Source organism: Oenanthe melanoleuca, chromosome 1, assembly GCF_029582105.1.
Source record: "Oenanthe melanoleuca isolate GR-GAL-2019-014 chromosome 1, OMel1.0, whole genome shotgun sequence".
Lineage (NCBI taxonomy): Eukaryota > Metazoa > Chordata > Aves > Passeriformes > Muscicapidae > Oenanthe > Oenanthe melanoleuca.
Genome location: NC_079333.1, coordinates 45930544 through 45949918, shown reverse-complemented (window position 1 = coordinate 45949918; position 19375 = coordinate 45930544). Strand labels below are relative to the sequence as shown.

The 19375-nt window shown below is 41.0% G+C and overlaps 2 protein-coding genes across 5 annotated transcripts in view; one reads left to right on the top strand and one right to left on the bottom strand.

The window, feature by feature from the left end:
• FLT1 (fms related receptor tyrosine kinase 1) overlaps positions 1 to 10326 on the top strand; it is a 105802-nt gene extending 95476 nt beyond the window's left edge. Inside the window, exons 25-30 of the mRNA XM_056487924.1 lie at positions 484 to 583; positions 1870 to 1975; positions 2069 to 2199; positions 2643 to 2727; positions 3558 to 3649; positions 8350 to 10326. Of these exons, the coding sequence (XP_056343899.1) occupies positions 484 to 583; positions 1870 to 1975; positions 2069 to 2199; positions 2643 to 2727; positions 3558 to 3649; positions 8350 to 8554 (719 nt within the window). The 3' untranslated portion in view covers positions 8555 to 10326. The remainder of the gene's footprint in view (positions 1 to 483; positions 584 to 1869; positions 1976 to 2068; positions 2200 to 2642; positions 2728 to 3557; positions 3650 to 8349) is intronic.
• PAN3 (poly(A) specific ribonuclease subunit PAN3) overlaps positions 1 to 19375 on the bottom strand; it is a 96289-nt gene that overhangs the window by 5812 nt on the left and 71102 nt on the right. For 3 of the 4 annotated variants that reach the window (XM_056488126.1, XM_056488046.1, XM_056488291.1), the window contains 3 exons: positions 18464 to 18528; positions 17591 to 17729; positions 11657 to 14603 (listed from right to left, as the gene is read on the bottom strand). In XM_056488126.1, the coding sequence (XP_056344101.1) occupies positions 14463 to 14603; positions 17591 to 17729; positions 18464 to 18528 (345 nt within the window). In that variant the 3' untranslated portion in view covers positions 11657 to 14462. Of the gene's footprint in view, positions 1 to 11656; positions 14604 to 17590; positions 17730 to 18463; positions 18529 to 19375 lie in introns of those variants that run through there. The other variant, XM_056488209.1, reaches the window with a different exon arrangement.

Below are 19375 nucleotides of genomic sequence, written 5' to 3'. Positions count from 1 at the left end.
CAACAATACAATCAGGCTACATCTGAAAAACAGGGAAAATAGAAAAACAGTGCAAATGTACTCTGATCTGATTTAAAACCATTATTTCAATTTTTTCAAGTTGATTTTGGGCATTTGGGGTTTGCTAATATTGTGCCTACTAGAATTTGGAGTAGTCCAAACCAACAGAAAGATCAGACTTTGCTTTTCAAGAGATAGTGCTCAAATCAAATTAATGTGCATTTTTCCTATTAAGGGCAGGAAAGCACCACCAATAGTGTCAAGACCACTTGATCTTGCCCCCCCTCCAAAGACTGGGGCTTGGAGCACGACCAGCAGTAATTCCCTGGTTGTGGCAGCCAGACCCTGCAGGGGGGGCAGCCCCTGACCCCCAGCTCTGCTCCCTGATGATGCACACCCCAAGCTTTTGAGGGAGATGCACAGGGCCACAGCGAGGTCACAGGTACTCAAGGCATGTATCTGTTCTCCCAATGTCACCTGCAGGTGCCTCTCCTTACCCTGGAGTCCAAATAGACGAGGATTTCTGCAGCAGGCTGAAGGAAGGCACAAGGATGAGAGCCCCAGAGCAAGCGACCAAGGAGATGTAAGATGCCTTTTCTTGCCTTGGGTACCACTGCCCTCCTGGGCTGCCCTGCAGATGATGTTCCAGGGCACTTCTGAAAGTACCCTGGGCCAGCCTAAGGAAAAACAACCCAACCCTGCATCCATATCTTCTTGTGGATCCCCCACCCTGGCCCCTGGCTCTCCCATAGGGTAGGAGAGGGTAGGGGGCAACAAGGACCTGAGTGCAGCACCAGGGCTGTGCTCTGAGGGGAGTGAGCAAGGAGAGGAGGAGGAGAAAGGTCATTCATCCCTTCCCAGGTTTAATATTTACCGACATGCATCCAGATAAGTGCTGGAGGAATGTGACATTATTAACATCATCTTGACTTAGGAAGTGACAGCCGAGGCTTGCTCGCAATCAGTCGGGCAGTGAGGGTCCACCCTTTCCTGAACAGCGTGTCTGGTGGCAGAGGAAGGTGACAGGGACCCGCAGGCTCCCCGCCCGGGCTGTCTGAGTCCTTCCACCGTCACATCAGCCGTCACTCCCTGCTCCCCTGCCCTCAGGAGCCGTCCCAAGCATGGCCAACCCTTTTTGGAGAGCAGCCTGGGGAGGCACATGCAGCACACTGAACATTCACCCTGTGACACAAATCACTGAGGACCATGAACATGTCCAGGGCATTTTAACCTCTGGAGGGAAAACCAAGTACGTGTGGGTGTCTTGGTGCCTTCCCGAGTGCTATGTCACAACTCTAAATAGCAACACTTACCAAAAAATAGTTCTAGAAGAAGAAAAGGATGCAAGCCAGCCATGCCTATCTGGGAGTACTGCCCATTGACTAATTTTATTATCCTAGTGACAGCAGATAAGAGCTTTTTTTTTTTTTTTTTCTCTTCCACATATTTTATTGCAGGAAGGAAAGCTCGGCTCAACCAATACAAGGAAGTGACACATCAATATAAGTCATCTTAGGATGCCTTTAGGATGCCTTAACCTAAACATTGCCAGTTAATAGATGTTTAATACAAAGGTTTAATGCTTAATTAGGAATAAAAAAAAGGAAGTATGACTGGTTGGTTGAATTATCCTTTTGATGTGGTCTTCTGGGGTGTTGCAGGAAGGCTTCCTTTTTTTGTGGAAATTTTACTGCTTTTCTTTTAGGAAGAGGCCTCGATGGTGTTAGAGAGGATCTTTGTAAAACCAAGCAGGTTGAGGAGTTATCTATCTCTGTCAGTCTATCAATGACAAGCTGTCAAAACTACACTGCCTGGGATCAAACAGAGCTGTAACCCTGCCATGTGCTCACTTTGCTGTTGTCCTCACAGTTACCAAATCATGCTGGACTGCTGGCAGAGCAATCCCAACCACAGGCCACGCTTCTCTGAGCTGGTGGAAAAGCTGGGAGACCTGCTGCAAGCAAATGTCCAGCAGGTATTCATGTCACAACCGTGTGCTGTCACCAAGGCAGGGGCAACTGGCCACGTGGACCCAGGAATAACAATTCCATTTCTTGTTTGCATTTAGGAAGGTAAAGACTACATACCCCTCAGCACAATATTTACAACAGAAAGTGGGTCTCCCCCTGCATCTGACCCTTTGTGCAATGAAACTTTTCCTGTTACAAGCTCAAGTTGTGGAAGCACTGAAAATGTCAGGTGAGATAAACAAGATTAAGACTGTGTTTGTTTGTTTGTTTGTTTGTTTGTTTGTTTGTTTGTTTGTTTGTTTGTTTGTTTGTTGGAGGTGGTAGCTCGGTGCATAGCCCAGTTTGGACATGGGTGGGAGAAAACACTCAGAGACAGCCCAGAGGTGGCCTGAGTGTCCCACCAGCTGCCAAGTCACCCACTGCTGTGGCTCTTTGGAGTGCCCACCCAGGGGGACCTGCAGGTCACAGGGCTCAGGCACTGTGAGAGGCACAGCTGTGTGCACCCTGGGACTGGAGAGAGATTTGGGTGGGGTCTGGTTAACAGGTCCCTTTTGTACGACCTAACTTGAAGATAGCTGGGAACTACCTAAAGAGACAGAGAAATACCCAACACTTTCTGCTTGTGCACTTCACACTCTCACCAAAAACTGTCCTGCTTCTCTTGTTGAACAGATACATAAACACTTTCAAAATAAGCCCCCCACAGCGCATAAAGACATTTGAGGAGCTTCCCATCAAGGAAACGCTTGTATTTAATGTAAGTGACTCCTGAGTGACTCCTGGGCCAAACTATATGCCATGTATTTCTTTTTATTTATGTGACAGATTCATACAGGGACAATCAGGACAGGGGGTTACTGCTTTGTCAGCTCAACTGATACAAGGTGCAGGATTAGCTGTACTTGGAACAAATTAGGGTCAGAGATCCTTGCTGGCCATGTCATGGGCTGCAAACACTCCTTCCCTGACAAGAAGTGGTCAGTTCCAGTAGGTCTGCAAGGTACAGCTACCAGAGTCCCACCTGAATCCCATTGGTGTGGGGGAGACACTTAAAATCCCCTGGATCTGCATTTTCATCTGAACAGTAGTAGTGTACAAAGGACTGTGAGTCCCTTTTCCATCAGAGGTCCCTGGTAGGAACAAGTCCTGTTATAAAATGGACAGGCTGGAGCCATGTCTAACAATGGGACACGCACCCAACCCTGGTAGGGACGGGCATGGGCGAGAGGCTGGGGCAAGCTTTTAGTGACCCAGTAGGATGCATTAAGCAGCAGGAGGTGGGAAAGGCACAGTGGTGCTCACAGGGCTGAACTGGTGGCTGGCCAGAGCCTCAGACTGCATGTAGACACTTCTCTTCTAGCACCCCAGATCTCTATTAACATTACCTGTCTGCTGCACCCCAAGGCATGGCTGGTTTGGAAAGGCACCAATAAATACCAGTGCCCTGCAGCACCTCCAGCAGCACAGAGCTGCTGTCTCAGTATCAATGCCCAGAAGGATGCTGGAAATCAGACCAAAGAGGAACTGAGTCCTTTGTAAAGTACAGTTAACACCTAACAGGACTGCCTCTTCCTTTTTTTCTCCAAGGATTGTCAAGCAGACAGTGGGATGGTGCTGGCTCGAGAGGAACTGAAGCGCTTCACATGGACAGGCAGCAAGCAGAAACGGACACTCTTTGGGTTTGTATTTTATATTCCCTTCTCAGGTTTCAGATGGTGAAGGAGAGTTCAAGGTCCTCATGCTAAATCATGCCTTGTGAAAGTAACTGAGGTGTCCCCAGTCCCTGCAAACACTTGCTAAGGTGTCTCTTGCTTGGTTGAATCAGCAGTCAATCATCTTCCACACCTATGTCCTTGAGGAAGCAAATAACCTCTTCAACCCCTTCAATGCACATCAGCAATATGATTTATTAGCACTTATTGATCCACCTAATGCTCAATTTAATGCCAGTGTCAGAGAGCACTGAACTAAGGCAGGAGGCAGGTAACTGTAGGAAACAAGCCCTTAATAACAGGGGAGGAGGAACGTGTGGCTGTGAAGGATTTGCAGTTGTTTCTGCAAGTCCCAAGGGCACCCCAGCTGGGACAAGGCCCCCTGTGCTTGTTTTTGCCCTTCTTTTCCATGACTCAGCTAAGCACGGCCCATTTAACACCCATGGGCTCAGGATGCTAAAGTGGCAACTTTACAATAGATGGATGTGAGGGCCTCACTTCTCTTCCTGCCTTTAAGCACTTGAATATATTGGCCATCTTCCTCCACCTAATTCCTGACAGCTGCCCAAGCAGGGAACTAGGGCTGCTCTAAGAAATGAGTTGCACTGACATGAACTCTCTGTAAATGGGAAGTGTTCATTTTCTCAGTGCTGGTGCTGTATCAGTTCCCAGCCGCTGCAGAGCTGGCAGTGTCCTGGTTTCAGCTCACTGCTCTCAGCCAGCCCGGAGACTGCCCAGACCCAACCCATCGTTCATCTCATGCTGGCAGGAGGTCAAGGCCAGCCTGCCATCCTGCCAGTGCCAAACTTGTCAGTGCCTTGCAGTTGGGCAGGCTGGGAGGCGTAGCATTGTCTCAAAGAACAATCAGAGCTGGCTGAAACGTGCGGTCAAGGCAGAGAGGACTTGCTCAGGAAAAATTCCAGTGACTTGGAGGGCGTGGGTTGAAGGCACAGAAATACGTGTGGGAGAGCGCGCACACTGACGGGGCTGCAGAGCGCAGCCTGGGTAAACGTGCTGCTGGCAGCAGCCTGCACTGCAGCGCTGCTCATGCGTGGCAAAGCCAGGGCAGCACAAGCCCCTCTGAACAAATGCTGGGAAACCCTCTCTCCTGCCTTGACCTTTCAGAAAATAGGCTCCCGAGCAGATTTATGGTGCTTCAGCTCTGTCGTGGCACGCTGTCTTTGGAGGAGCCAGCGACTGCAGAGCTTGGAGTGTGTGTTGATATTACAGGGCTCCAAAGGATGTAATGTTCCCTAGAAGTGCTGTAACTCATTTTTTCTCTGTGTATTTCTGAAGGCTGCTGTCAGGCACACAGACAACATGGCAAACTCCCCAAACAAAATTTATGAAATGCCTTTTTCTTTGCATGGCACAGAATGCATGGAGTGTATCCCGAGCATCCCTCCAGAAGAGCTTTAAGGGGCATTTCCAAATGCAGAAGGAAAAGGAATGCTTGGATAAGAAAAATAATTGAACTGAACAGTGGCTGCTAGAACATAAATCCTTGGAAAAACACAGCAGTTGACTGAGATCATACAAGGTCATCTGGCCTGCAAGCTAAACAAGTGGTACTGTAGCACTGTGCCAAAAGGCACTCATGGACATGAGCACAGGCAGTGACTCTTCAGTCTGCACACATTCCTAAAAGTGGTAGCATCTTAGCTAAGCATCTCTTACATAAAATTAATTGGAGCAGTAAATAAATACCCCTAAAATTTGTACTGAGCAAGGTGGAAACTGGAGGGGTTTGACACATGGAAAATGTCTAAGCAGATGTACAGTTCTGCATCTTCACAGGCATCCTGCTCTGTGCTCCTGTGCTCACTCTTGTGCTGACATTTCAGCTTGGCTTTTCTTGCAGGCAGCTGACTCAGGTTGCCAGGTTGTCAGAACAGTTTCTGAGTGAGCAGTAGCAGCTGACTGACAGGGCAGTTAGTGCCAGAGCCAGGCTGAGGAAGAGTTTCACCTCCTAGATCCCTTTGCTGTAACAAAGCATTGGAAGATTCAGACTGGGCAGAGCTGAAGAACTGCATAATGTGGAAGGAGCCAAACCCAGAGCACCCTACCTGTCTCCAGAGGCACACCCAGGGTTTGTTAAAGAGGATCATTTGTTGACTGCAGGAGAGAGTCAGCACATGCAGCAGTGCTTGCTCAGTGTGAGCAAGCCAAGAGCCAGGCCCAGGGCAGAGCCAGCAGGGAGCCAGTCTGACAGTGCAGGGGTGCCCCATTGACCCTGGCAAGGAGCCTTGTCTTGGGCTTCCACTTCTCCTGCCTAGGGAAAGGCACTAATGCCAACGCTCACCCTTGGTTTCACTACAGGAAAGAGCATGAGCCCAAAGCCTGGTGAGCTCCTGTCTCCAGGTGGTGGCCAGGAACACGAAACAGAAATGGTTGCAATGTGTCTTGAACTTGCTAATTCCACTGAGATGAAAAATGATATTCTGAACAGTAGGAAGAGAAGCAAGTTGTTTCTAAGATAAGGCCTTGGGTCAAAAGACCCCAGTAGAAAGGTTTGGGAGCAATTTTCTGAGCTGTGCTCTTCTGCAGGTAGAAAGGATCCCAACTGCAACCCTTTTCTAGCTTTTCAGTATAGGCAAAAAAGCCCAACCCAAGTAAGCCAAAATCCTTGGGCTGAGGCAAGCCCTTGAGTAAATTGCAAAGCCAGAAAAACAGCAAGAATTCCACCTCCTGTGAGATGGAACAAGCATCTCAAGAGCTGCAGCCAGCCTCTAACCTCACTCTAGTCCTGAACATGACAAGAAACCAGCAGCCATTTCCTCCAACAAACAATCCCAATTAAAGACCAACTACACACAGTTTCCAATTTACATTCCTAGATTGGCAAGAAGATAGTCCACAGCTAGAGAAGCCTTTACTGACTGTAAACTCAGACTCAAAATGAAGCCTGACTACAGACTCCAAAACCCCTTGAGCTCCCTCAAAGTATTTTTGTGGGAACGCATGCCCAGGTACAGCAGTGCACTCCAGATAAAATTAACAGCAGCTCTACCAATATAAAGATTTATAAAGGCAGAAGCCAAGTCTAGCTCACAAGAAAAATCTCAGGATGCAAAAGCCTGATGATGATGAAAGGATCAAAGCATGACAGTTTTTAGGCTCATAACTTGTCATGCACACTCCACTTCTGCCAGCTCTCAAAGACTCACAATTACGATGTAAGTCCCAGAGGCATTTCTCTTTAAACCCATCACAAAAAGTCCACTGTGACTGTGACTAACCTTGTCATAGTTAAGGAATTTATCCCAAGGCAATTACTTCTGCATCTGCCAACAGATGCAATATAAAAACATGGAATGCATCTGCAATCCTCATCACAAGGGCTCCTCCTCATGAACTCCATCCATCTACTAATAAATGTAATGTGGTGGCCTTCTTAGGGAGACCTTCCAATTTCCTACAGCAGGACAGAAGACAGAGACCACGCCCCTTAAAAAACCACACAGGCTTGTGAGTTAAGAATTTGAGAAACTGTGGCATTAAGAAGAACTTGTAATCACAAATGGTCCTGTGCTACCATTTCTGTAGTTTGACTTAAAAGACCTAACAATGCAAAATAAAATGAAAAGTAAAAGCCTGGGCTCTGCAAGCCTCAACAGATGCTCTGACTGTCCTCTCTGGAATTCAAGACTAGGGCTGCCAATGTTTCTGGTCTTATAAATGGAGAGGAGTGGACTGTCCATGAACTTACAAAAATACAGGCGAGGAAATCTAATTTTAGACACTGTGGTCCAAAATGTTTACTTTAGGATTTCACATGTAAACAATGATGGAAAAATGCTCTGGCTTGTCCTTTGTCTACAGATAAATCTTTGATATCCAGGTTCAATGGTGTGAAAATTCTTTGCCCTAATTTTCTTCATTATTGAGAGAGCCCTTTTAAACACTGTGATCTCTGAATATGGGTGAGAAAGTGCCATAAGGGAAACAGTGCCTTTAAAAATGGCTTTGCTCAGAAGACATTAAACCCCTCTTTGTAAAGGGTCTTATAAAAGGCAGCCTACAGGATAACTGGTCCTTTTATGGGACAGGAAAATTCTAATTCAAACCAGCAGTTCATGGCAGCTGCCAAAAGAAGCCAAAAAAGAGAAGACAGCCAGACCTCATGCCTTTCCTCACAAACATCAGCCATTCATATTAGAAATTCATCCCAGCATTAGGCTTTGGGAACACCTACACCAGTAGTTTTCTATTCTTGCTTCAAGGCTTGAGACCTTTCATCACTTCATTCCTGCTCAAAAACCCCTGTTCCCTTAGGAAGAAACATTTAGATCTGGGGATACACTGCCTCAGCACCAGCAGAGCTGCCACACTCCCCACTACCCCATCCTGCAATAAAGTGCTCCCCAGCACCAGCCACAACAAGCAGTTAGAGCTTAGGCTGAGCAGTCAAGTACTTCCCCCAAGCAGCAAGACTGATACAATGCACAAACATCCTTAACAGAGATGCTCACTCAGTACTCTGCTCTAAAGAGCACTCACCACAGGGAACACAGGAGGGCTCCTTCATTCCTCCATTCTGCACTCCCATTGAGCGAGCCCATCTGCATCAATGCCCTTCCCACCCTGTGAAATAAGCTTGTGACCCGGCTTTGCTCGAGGCACTAAAACAACAACCTTACATTCACAATGACACTGCTCTATTACAGCGTTAAAGGTGGCAGCAGGAGCAAGGAGTCAGTGCTTTCTGGAATAACCAAGCCGAGAAGCTTCTGCAGTTTCAGCTGTGACCAGCTCAGTGACTCCAAGCGAAGACACACCTGTGGGTATTCGATGCTGGAGAAAATGAACGCCAGCCGCTCTCCTCCTCCTGACTACAATTCTGTTGTCCATTATTCTCAGCCACCAGTTTAAGTACTTCTAGATTTACATTTACATATGCAGGTTCTTAAGAGACACTGTCAGTTTAAAAATTCTGACCCAAATTATCTTTATTATCATAAAACTTAAAAAGTTATCATTGGCTTAATCGCAGTGATCTGCTTTTCAAGAGACTGCAGCACACATATTCAAAATACAGCAACATATTATTGCTTAAACCTTGACTTTCCCAAATGTTCCATATCAATAGCTTTTGCTAAAAATGCCAAGTGCTTCAGCATCCAGGAAAATCTGGAAGGCCATTATTGCAGCCTCTGCTCAGACTTGGGTCACTTCTGTCCTGACTGGGAGATGCAGCTGGGAGCCCTAGAGAGCTGGGAAACTGCACCAGGCACTGAGGTATTTACATCCTATTGCTAGGGTATGTGTTGTGCTAGAAAATAAAGGAGCCTTCAAGAAGATAGAAACTAGAAACAGACCACAAACTGTATTTTTAATGAAAAATTACCTTGAGAAACTTGTGGGAAGGCTGATGCTCTGGGGAAGCTGAATAAGCTAATTGGGGATGGGGCATTATATGGATCTTATTGCTCCAGATGGCAGACACAGTAGGGAGCCTTGCAAGGCAAGAATTTAAAATGTGCTGCTAAACACAATTGGCAAGCATAGAGGAGAACTAAGACCAGATCCATGGCTGTAACAACAGGGAATACATATCAACTCAGTTTGGACAATCCTGCTGCAATCAAGTAAATATTGAAGTTTTGCACTTTGTCAGTAGGCCAACACGCACACACTGGAACCAAACCACAAGGTAGATGGGTTTAAAGCCAAGCTCTGCCCACAAAACCTCATGGACCTTCTAAAACTGCACTGATTATATTTTATTTATGGGAATCTGTCTGAAAAGACAGGATGGCTACTAGACTGCACATATTTTAATTGATCACTAGAGAGTTTGAAGAGATTAGTTAGAAATTACAAGACAATCTCTAAAGTTGGGCAGCTTTTCTATGAAGACACCTAAATTTCCATGTTTACCACTATGTACAGGAATAAAAATGCATCATTCATTTGCAACAGATTTCTGTATAGCATCTTAAAGGTTGTGAGTGTTCTTTGCTCGAGAAGCATTAGGATGCACCCATTTCCTTTTACCGTTGAATGCAGTATTAAAATGAGTGTTGGACATTTAACACAGTAGCACTGATACATGCCAAATCAATTTCAGCCCAATGCCAGCTTCTTGTGGTCTACTATAATATGTATTAACTCAGATGCTACATGTTACATGATCTCTTGATCTCTCAAAATTCAGCTGAAGAGCTGTGAATGCAACCCTCTAAGAGACTTTAAGGCAAATGATCTTTTGCATATTTACAAATAAAAACTATCTTTGATATTCAAGCAAAATAAATATGTACCACTACTTCTAAGCTAAGTATCTCTGCAAAAGAGATCATCAGTTTTAAGTATCTATTGCACTGTCTCTTGTTGGTAAAGTATATATGACCTTGATCAAAGCAAAAGTTTCAGAACTGTTTTGTTATTAGAATTGAGCAAGAATAGTTATAGGATGATGCATCTCAAAGGACATGTTTGCACAGTGTAAATATATAAATATGCTCTTGTGCATAAATATTTAAGAAAACTGGATTACAAAGATTACTTTTATATGAAGCCCCAAGTGTCTTCAGATGTGAATAACTCCTATTTTGTCTTGCATTTTCTGTCTTTTATATAATGTATTTGACTGCCGAATTCATATAATAAAGTTTGCTTTAGGAAAAAAAAAAAAAAATCAGTTCTGCAAGTGTCAAAGACTGCTGCAGCACACAAGTCAGCACTGGGCAGTGCAAACTCTGGCACACATTCATCTCACAGGCTGATTCTGTGAGCAAAGGAGAAGATGGAATAATCACACAAAGCACACTTCTCACACAGCAAAGCTATAGCAACAGACACCAATCACTGCTCCTTGTGTGGGTGACATCCCCTAGGTTTAGCATATTCAGGAAGTCCTTACTGCTGTTTAGGGACAAAAATTCAACTCAGCCTCTGGGAGAAGCAAGGTTTCATGGTGGGGGAAGATAAAGCAGTGCATGGACAAACCTCCCCCCAACCACCTACCATTCTTGGCTCCTTCAGCTGCTAGAAGATGCACACCACACAAAAGGACAGCAAACAGAACTAAAGTGTCCCCAGCAAAGCCTGTTCTGAAGCTACTGTGACAGCAGGCAGCACCTTAGGCCCGAGTTCTCTCTTCTTCAGAGAACCCCCACATCCCCATTCCATCCACAGAGATGTTCAATCAAGTGCTCTCTTGCTAAATAACATTTGACCACCTGAGGGGCTCTCCAAGTGCTGGAAGAAGTGGAGATGAAACTTCCTCTGGGAAAGCAGAACACAATGGGATCATCAACTGCCACAGGAGTTGTGTAGCTATTGCTGCACATCACTAAGGACAAAATTGGAGACTGGATATGTGCATCAATCAAACTTACTGCAGGTTATCTAATAACATTCCTAAAACACTGCAATTTCAGAGATAATGACTCCATGTTAAATATGTGCAGGCACATATTAACAATTCACAATACATTACACAAAATTACATCTTCCATAAGCGTGGTGAGCATTGGGTGGGTATAGAAGATTTTATCCCACCAGCAAATCACCTAACCTTTGCTGGTTAAAAATGCAGAAAAATAATTCCATGAAATGTAGTTATTGTGACTCCATGTGCAATTTCTCAGAGAAATTAATACACTTTGTTACTGAGCAAAAACAACTCAAAAAACATGGAAGTAAGAGTAATTGAGCTGTTTTCAAAAGTAGGGCTTATCAGGTAAAGCAGACCTGATCAAACTGAAGCAGACACGATTTGACTTGGGAGTTATGGAAATATGCATTAATATAATTCTAGTGAACAACAGGTCTCAGTTTTGTGACATCTGATACACTCTAAGTGGCAAGCACTAAACACAGTTTGTGATTCCTGTTAGCTTAAGCTCTGCATTACAGACAGAATGAATACAAAGGAAGCATGAGACAGAATGAAATAAAATTCCAGCACCAAAGTTGAAAAGCCCTGGATCCAACTTCAGAACTTCACATTGTCAAAATAAGGCCATGTTACTTCTGGTATTCTTTATTAAAAATACTGCTGTACACATGAACAATGAAAACAGGATTAAAGATGAGTAACACATACTGGGATCATGACATTAGAACTTAACATACTGGTGCTTTTTAGGGGAAGCAGTTGACACGTGAATTACTGAAACAAGGGCAAATCAAAAATACATAGGTACCCTCAACAAAATATTTACAATATAGTAAATACAGCAACAGAATTTAAAACAGGTACAAAAATTAAAATGACCAACATCAGATGATTTCAAAGGTTGTCCCTTCTGTGCTTTTAGCTGTAAAAAATTGGAAGGTCAGAAATAAATTTCCCATCTGGGAGGGCACATCCTGGTGACTCTTCTTTTAAATACAGATACACAGTTCTTCCTATGAATGGATCAGACTACAACTTTAGGACAACCTTCTAAATGGAATTAAAATGGGGTAGAAGGGCTCTCCCCAAAAAAACACCCAAGGTGAACTTCAGACTGTTCAAATCATTCCCAAATACAGACCAAATAAAATAAATAAAAAACAAAGCTCAACTTTTTTTTTAATTTTATGTATTACCTGACACCAAATATTTTCTGGCTGACATTATGTATGAAAACTTATTAGCTGTCTATCTTTTTATTTTTAAACCAAGTCCTGAGGTTACTAGGGGCTGAAGCAAACTGACATTATGCAAATACACACAGGTTTGCAATTTAGACATGTCTTGCAGAGGGTGTGCTGGTCTAAAAAGGATGAGAATTCAAGCCCTATTTTACCCCTGCCTTACACTTCCACAAAATATTGGTCCACAAATTAAATTTTCAAAGGTTCCCAAACCCCACAACTGAACAGATGATCCCCTTTCATTTTCAAAGAAAACAATACTGGAAAAAACCTCAGCCCGCTTATAAATTAAGCATTCCATATTTCTTCTAGAATACAAGTACTTCTTTTTTTGTACAAAAGAATTACAATATGATTTGTCAAAAAACATAGAAAAGACAGCTGCTCTTCCTCAAATACATGAGCTAATGATAAAAGACTGTTCTGCATGTTCACTTTTCAAAGTTCCTGTTCCTTTTATATTAAAAAGAACATTCTGGCAACTGTTATCGTTTGAATATTAAACATTATGTTCCTTTTAAAATTGCAACAATAATTGATTTTTAAACTCAACAACTGATGCTACTTAATGTGGATTCAACCACATTTTCTAAAATGTGTAAAGCATGTCCCTAGTCTTCAAAGCTTTCGATGTGAAGAGAGTTGCTTTATTCTTGATGCAAGTCTCACGGCGGAGAATCATTTTAAAGCTTATAAAAGTGGACAGAGAAATATTAAAAACTTCTCTGAAAACTACAAATATTGAGAATTATTAAAATTGATGTCAGTAACATCAGTTGCAAGTGCTTAGAGTCTGTCCTGACCTTTTGAGTTTCCACATTTTCTTCATGGTGAGCACCCAGTGCTATTAAAACATTCAGTGCTGGGAAAGGATAGATACAGTCTTCACTACTGCTTTAAGAAAAGAAATTCCTACATATTTGGCAGTCTTCAGTATCAAAGTGTAGGTGTTTAACTAGAAATCCCATGAATACCCAAGTTTGGAGACAACTGCATGTCCAAAAATTAGAAAGGTAATTGAGGAGCAAAATTCCAGACTTTTGAGACTGAATTACTTCAGGAATATTCATATGTTGAGTATTAGCAAAAGTAATATTACTTTGGGCTAAGCAGTGACTGCAAAGGCACAGCAGATCATTATCCCTCCAGATTCAGGCCGTAAAACTTGAAAAGCTCTTGATGCCAGACAACTGCTGTGTTTAGTTAATCTTCTTTTAACAGTGTCTTTGTATCTGTATCCAGTGTAGCGTACCATAATAAAGCTGTGGTTCAAAGAACAGAACTTTATACAAAAATTATACTGTAAATAACCTAAAGTAATACACTCCTGAAACTTCAGGCATTTAAACAATTTCTTTAAAAAAAAAAAACCTATTAAAAAAATTGCATAAATGTAAATGCTTCTGACTACCAGGAAAATGTACAAACAGTTTTTAAAAGGCGCTGGTTGTGTTTAGAGCACGTTTGATATGCTCCTTAAATTAAAGATGTTTCCCATTATGCTGTTTTCGTCACTTCGCTTAGACAAACTTTAAATCAAATGACAGGGGGCTGTCTTTCCTTTTTGGTCAATCCACCAATACTTCACTTGACTGGTTTTAAAAAGTTGTTTCTTCTCACGGTTTCTTTGAGCTAACAGTGGGTGGCATACAGAGCTTGCATACAACACACTTTTACAGAGGTTACGAACTAAACGGTCATTAATAGAACACAATTTCTATTAAATTATTTACCTGGTCCTTTATGCTATTCTGGGTGCAAATAATATCAAAAATGAATAAATTTTGCTATATCCTCAGTGACAAAAATGTATCCCAGAAATGTCCTTGCAAAGAGTTTCCCTTAAGTATACAATGTGGCAAAACTTCAGAGATCAGAAAAGTCTTAAAAAAATTAAAATTAGTGCATATACAAGTGGAAAAAATAAAAGTAGGAACATCATGCACCTGATGTGTTCCTTAATCTAAAATAAATTCTTCACAGATAAAGCCTCCAATGGCAGCCTTAGCTCTAGGATAAGTGAAACATTCTTCCCTTCAAGTAACAGTGTACCTGACTGAAGTGCAAGCAGCTTTGCTCATCTCCTGTTTGTTTCCCAAATGTGAAATGAGATGACAACAACAATTCAGCTGTAGTGCAATTTGCTATAGGTTAAGTTCCTCAGCAATGTCCTGCATGCTTTCAGCAAATACTACAACTGACCATTTGCGGCTGCAATCAGTTCTTGAAAAGTATTTTCAAAGCAGCGTTTTAAATCGCTGTAAGTTACCACAAGTACACTCTTCTCATCTCTGGAAATGAGGCTTATTTTTTCTGGCACACCAGCATCTAACTGTAACAAGAATGCAAAAGATAAAATAAAAGAAGTGTGAAATAAATGGCAAAACATTTCCCCAACAATAAAAGCAATCAATTTATTGACAAGTACATTGTTATGGTGCAGTTCAAATCTGCTAACAGGACACAAAGGAAGGATCTGAATCGCACCACAACAATGTCCTTGCCAAAAAATCGAGACATTTTGGTCTTAACCTGACAGACATTCCAGACCTTAGGACTAGATTACCATTGTTTCCTTCCCTTTCCACAAAGCTAATAATCCAGCAATGCTATACTTCCCTGTGTAGAAAGACTGGCAAAGTTTTCATGTACTTCCTGAAGAACAAAACTGAATTTGACATTACATTTGCACATATGATTCACAAGCCTAAATATAGGGTAGGCAATTTACTTCTTGTCCACTCTCAAATGAGATAATGGATGGATAAGCCCCAGGTAGCCTGAAAACTGGTAGAAACTCAAAGCTTACATTTTTGGCAGTACTGGAAACAAACTAGTTCCTATAGTTCCTAAGCAGTACAGTACATTTCATCCCTTAAAAAGAAAAAATTACTTTGGCATAATCCATAACCAAATGGATAATTTGGGGTTGAAGATCAACGTTTATTCCACATTTCTTGTCAGGGTTTGTTCTGACTTCTCAAATTCATTATGTACTTAATTTTTATATACCATTAGATCCTAATTTCTAACAGGAATATCCTGCTTTACATGCCAAAGCCCATTACATCACTGTTTCTTAAGTTCTTCTCACTTTTCAAGAAAAGTTCATCAATAGAGAACTATCAGACTCTCTTATTATCCAGAACTTTTGTTATTTTGTTTTAGTCAATACATTTATAGTTCCACCACAGTCTCTCTTATTCCAATACAAAAGGTGGGGTAGAGACAAGTGAGATATGACACTACCAATCCATTCTTTGGAAATACAACCCCAGCAGGTTTAAACATATGTATTATATTGTTGCACTGAATAGAAAAAAAAATTAAATTTGTCATACTGATGTTTCACTAGCTGCTGTCCGGAGCAACAGAGCAAGTTAGAAATTTCTTATATTTCTCTTCTAAAGTAACGTTTTGAGCATAACCTTAAAAAGCTGGAACCTTCACAGTTTAAAGCTGCTGCTTTGTGAATGGTTTCAGAAAGAAAAAACAAGAGAATTAGCTTCTAATTTTTGTAGTGTATGATAAAACCACCAGTGTCTTCCAACATCCATTACAAAATATTAACACTGTTAAGGTGTTTGTGAAATACTGTCCACTGTTCATTCCCATTAGCATCATACAACAAATCAATGAACTACCTTAATTAATCTAAGACATGGAAGATCTGTATGAAGAAAGCCACACTGCTGACTACAAGCATCAATATTTATGGCTTTCTTTCTCTCCTCCTGTGGAGGCTTAAATCAGTATTCTCAGCTAAAAAGATGCTCAAAACACCACATTGAAAAGGAAGGTTTGTTAGTGTTTTATTTTAAACAAAAGAATAGCTTTCATTCAAAAGGAATGCTTTTGATAAGTACCAGTAAAGCACATATAACTTCTACTAGTACTTCTATAGCTTCTGAAGTGCTTTTTAGAGTGTATTTCCAAAGCAGAGCTCTGTTAGCCTTACATTTTTTTGTGTGCTGAGCCCACAACCACAGAAGAGAAGAGCCTCTGTTTAAAAAGGTAAGCCATGAACATTTATAGAACAAGGCATTCTTTGACATTGTCTCTTACCTGACCTATGAATTCTGGACTGTCCCCTCTTGCTACAGTACTGTATGAGTCACTGCTTTCAAATCATGATGGCATTTCAATGCCTACTTGAATGTCAACATGCTTTCTTTTTGATTTAGCCTCAATCCCTTTAATGTCCTTTTTAAAGTGATTACAGACACCAACCAGAAAGATAAAAAGGAGGTTAAAAAATGAACAGCAGTGATCTAACAGGAGGTTAGAAACCCTGACAATTTTAGAAAAAGATTTAACTGTACAGTTATTACACATCAAAGGATCTGAACACATTCCACATTTTTGGAGCAGAAAGTTGGCTATCCTAATCCTAGAAAAGAAAATATTGGGCACTAAAACTCTGTATTGTCAGTGTCTGCATCACCATTCTCTATAGAGCAAGTGAATTTAGCAAGCAGCTACAAAAACAACAAAAAAAGTTGCAGCATCTTAGTCTCCCAGGAATTATTGAAGTTTGGCAAAACAATGTAAAATAAGTTGAAAGCTGATCTACCAATAAAAAAATAATCAGCTCACATACTTTTTAATTTATGGAGCAAGACAAGTTCTTCATCTACTGAAGATCTTGCAGTCTCTCACACATCTCCTGCTATTAATCATGAGAGTGCTCAGATAAAATTCTGCTAGTGGTGCAGCTCTTAGAAAACTGCAAATAGCTTTGTGAAGTCAACCTTGGAAAACACAGGGCTGGAGAGGCTAGGGAAGTTATTATAGAAGTGGACTTAAAATGTTAAGTCACAGAAATTTTCCAGTACTGTCCTAGATGGCAAGGATTTTGCACAAATTTATGTTGCAGTTTCCCTCCCTACTCGAGTCAGCATGGTTTCAGAATGGATCTTGCCTTATGACCATCCTTTGTGATAACCATCAGCAGAAACCTCCCCCAGTTAAAGAAGTATTATGGATCCTTTATGCTGTGTTGAAAGACCAGAGTAGCATAAAGGGACCAGCATTGCTTATCCACAGTAATCAATGCACTCTAGGATGAAAAGTTAATACGGCATCTCACGCTATATTAACATTTTTCTTTAATATTCATGTACTAATTTTATTTAAAATATCCATAGATGTTGGAATATTAGCTTAGTGAATACATGATTTTAATCCAAAATGGGGAAAATAACTGCCAGCTAAACCAGTGGCATTAACCTTCCAATGCCAACTTGCTTTGCAGTGGAATATCTCTTAAAGAAAGCTAACCCAAACAAATGTTTAAAAGCTAACTGAATTACAGTGTACCTTGTTAAGACATGAGATAATGTGACTGAGGTCAATCCAAGGAGTACCCGCTTCTGTCACCTGATGGAAAAGGTGATCTCGAAAGAGCTTCAGTAAATACCTGTCTCCAGTTTCTGACCACGTTGGGTCCTTCTGAAACCTGTTAGTGTAAAACAAAGGCTCACATTAAAGCTCAGTAATTAAAGAAAAATCAAACCCCACAGATATAAATGACACTTCAATATCTCAGCTGAGAAGTCTTATTGCACAGCTAATCCACCTGCTATAAACTGCAATTAAATTAGTCCCCCCACCACAAACAGAAGATAACATACACTAAAACTCTCTCAGCTGCTTGAGCACCTAAAGCTAATGCCCTCCAATAGCCACAGCAAAAAATAATGGAAGAAAGCAAAAATTATCTGAATAAAGTTTACTGTGTAAAACACATGCAGAAATCTGCATTATAAACATAACTCTAAGTTTATGCAAAAGAATGGAAAACAGACAATGAATACTTCATTTTCATGCAATTAGTCAATAAAAAAAACCAAGATGAAAACTCACTGGATTAAAACTAGTTTCTACATCCTTTGCTTCAGTTAAAGCAGGCTATGGATTTCTTCCAAACTACTGCCACTCACAAGAGACTGCTAAGAGAAACCATACTAAATATAATGAAGCCAACTTTGGCATATCTACTTGTAGTTTTCTCCTGTCTATTTAAAAGTTTTGGTCAAAGTTGCTTATCCAATTTTTCTCAAGGCTTCTTAAATATTTATTTCTCCTGGGGCAAATGTGGGGGAAAACATTTAGCTTAAATTTATGAAGGAAGAAAGTGCATTGCAAACTGGGGTTTACATACTCTAAACCACAAAAACAACTATTTCTTACTCTGGCCTTTCATTGATTGTTCCCAATTTTGCTAGAAGCCTAAACAACCTTCCATTTTGCACCTCCTAGAAAACAAGAAAAAGGTTATTAAGAATCTCTGAAACAAAGTTAAGACATTTACTTGCAAAAGATACATGGTAGTAATGCCAATGAAGCACTATTAATTACAAATACTTATTTATTCAAAGAGGGTATAATTTTTTCAGAGAGATCAAATGCCTTGTATTATGTATCAGTAGTCCAATGCTCATTTTAGCACTTCAAAATACAATGTGGAGATTCAGCAACTAATGACACCTGTCTGTCACAGCAGGAACTGGACTAGGCAATCTATTTCTTTGTGGAAATGTAAACCTAATCTCTTGCTAGCCTATACTCTCAGATATGCTAAAATACAGTACGTTAAACAAGAAGAATATGGGTTTTTTGTATATATACACACATACACAGTTACCAAGACACACAGAAGTATGCAGTACACCATCTTATTTCAGGTAAAGACAAGAAGAAACTATCTACCAGATTTGTTTTTCAGAAATGCTTTGTAGGCCATTATTAGTAAATATTTAGCAACAATATAATCAGACTAATACTCGATAAGTGCTTGCAAAAATAATTTTGAAACAAGTTTTTTAAAGCAGTTAGAATCTAAGTCTTAAAAGAGTATAAATGCTAAGTCCATAAATAATAGAAATAATTCAATGACCATGAGGTCACACAAAGACAGAACATTATAGAATTATAGAAGCTTAACAAACATGCAACTGAAAGTTGATTTAGCATGTTTTTCCACATCACTTAGGATGCAGTAAAAACAATAAAGTCCTAGCTTATATTAAACAAAAAAAAATAATCCACAGTATAAATCACAGTTTATACTGTCAGGAAAAGATCCTCTCTGATATTATTCAC